This window comes from Penaeus monodon, chromosome 29, assembly GCF_015228065.2.
Source record: "Penaeus monodon isolate SGIC_2016 chromosome 29, NSTDA_Pmon_1, whole genome shotgun sequence".
In the NCBI taxonomy this organism is placed as follows: Eukaryota; Metazoa; Arthropoda; class Malacostraca; order Decapoda; family Penaeidae; genus Penaeus; species Penaeus monodon.
Genome location: NC_051414.1, coordinates 13,629,541 through 13,629,953, shown reverse-complemented (window position 1 = coordinate 13,629,953; position 413 = coordinate 13,629,541). Strand labels below are relative to the sequence as shown.

The 413-nt window shown below is 55.9% G+C and overlaps 1 protein-coding gene across 1 annotated transcript in view; it reads left to right on the top strand.

Moving 5' to 3' along the window:
• The window catches only part of LOC119591753 (opioid-binding protein/cell adhesion molecule-like), a 12,745-nt gene that overhangs the window by 9,924 nt on the left and 2,408 nt on the right, over nucleotides 1-413 (top strand). The window contains exon 2 of the mRNA XM_037940499.1: nucleotides 113-314. Coding sequence (XP_037796427.1) covers nucleotides 113-314 — 202 coding nt within the window. The remainder of the gene's footprint in view (nucleotides 1-112; nucleotides 315-413) is intronic.

The window sequence follows — 413 nt, the reverse complement described above, 5'->3', positions numbered from 1 at the left end:
CACATACTTCCAGGAATCGAAATCAAAACGAAAACAGGTCTAAGAAAATGTACCACCACACGCACCCGCAATATAACCTGTTCACAAGTTCTTCCTCTTGTGTATGTGGTAGATCTCCCCGTGTGTGTGGGCGGCCCTCAGGCGGTGGCCGTGGCGGAGGGAGAGGACGTCCGCTTGACCTGTGAAGTGGACGCCCAGCCCGAAGACAACCTTCACTTCACGTGGTACTTCAACAACACTCTGGACACTGTCGAGGTCGAGCGCCATCGAATTGAAGTCCGGCCGGGGCACAGCTTCTTGGATTATACGCCGAGGTGGGTGGATTTCGCCTCAAGGGCGTGGGGTGAAGGGCGCCTGTCTCGCTGGGCGCTTGGGGAGAGGTGATACAGTGCTTTTTGTGTGGCTGATTGCCT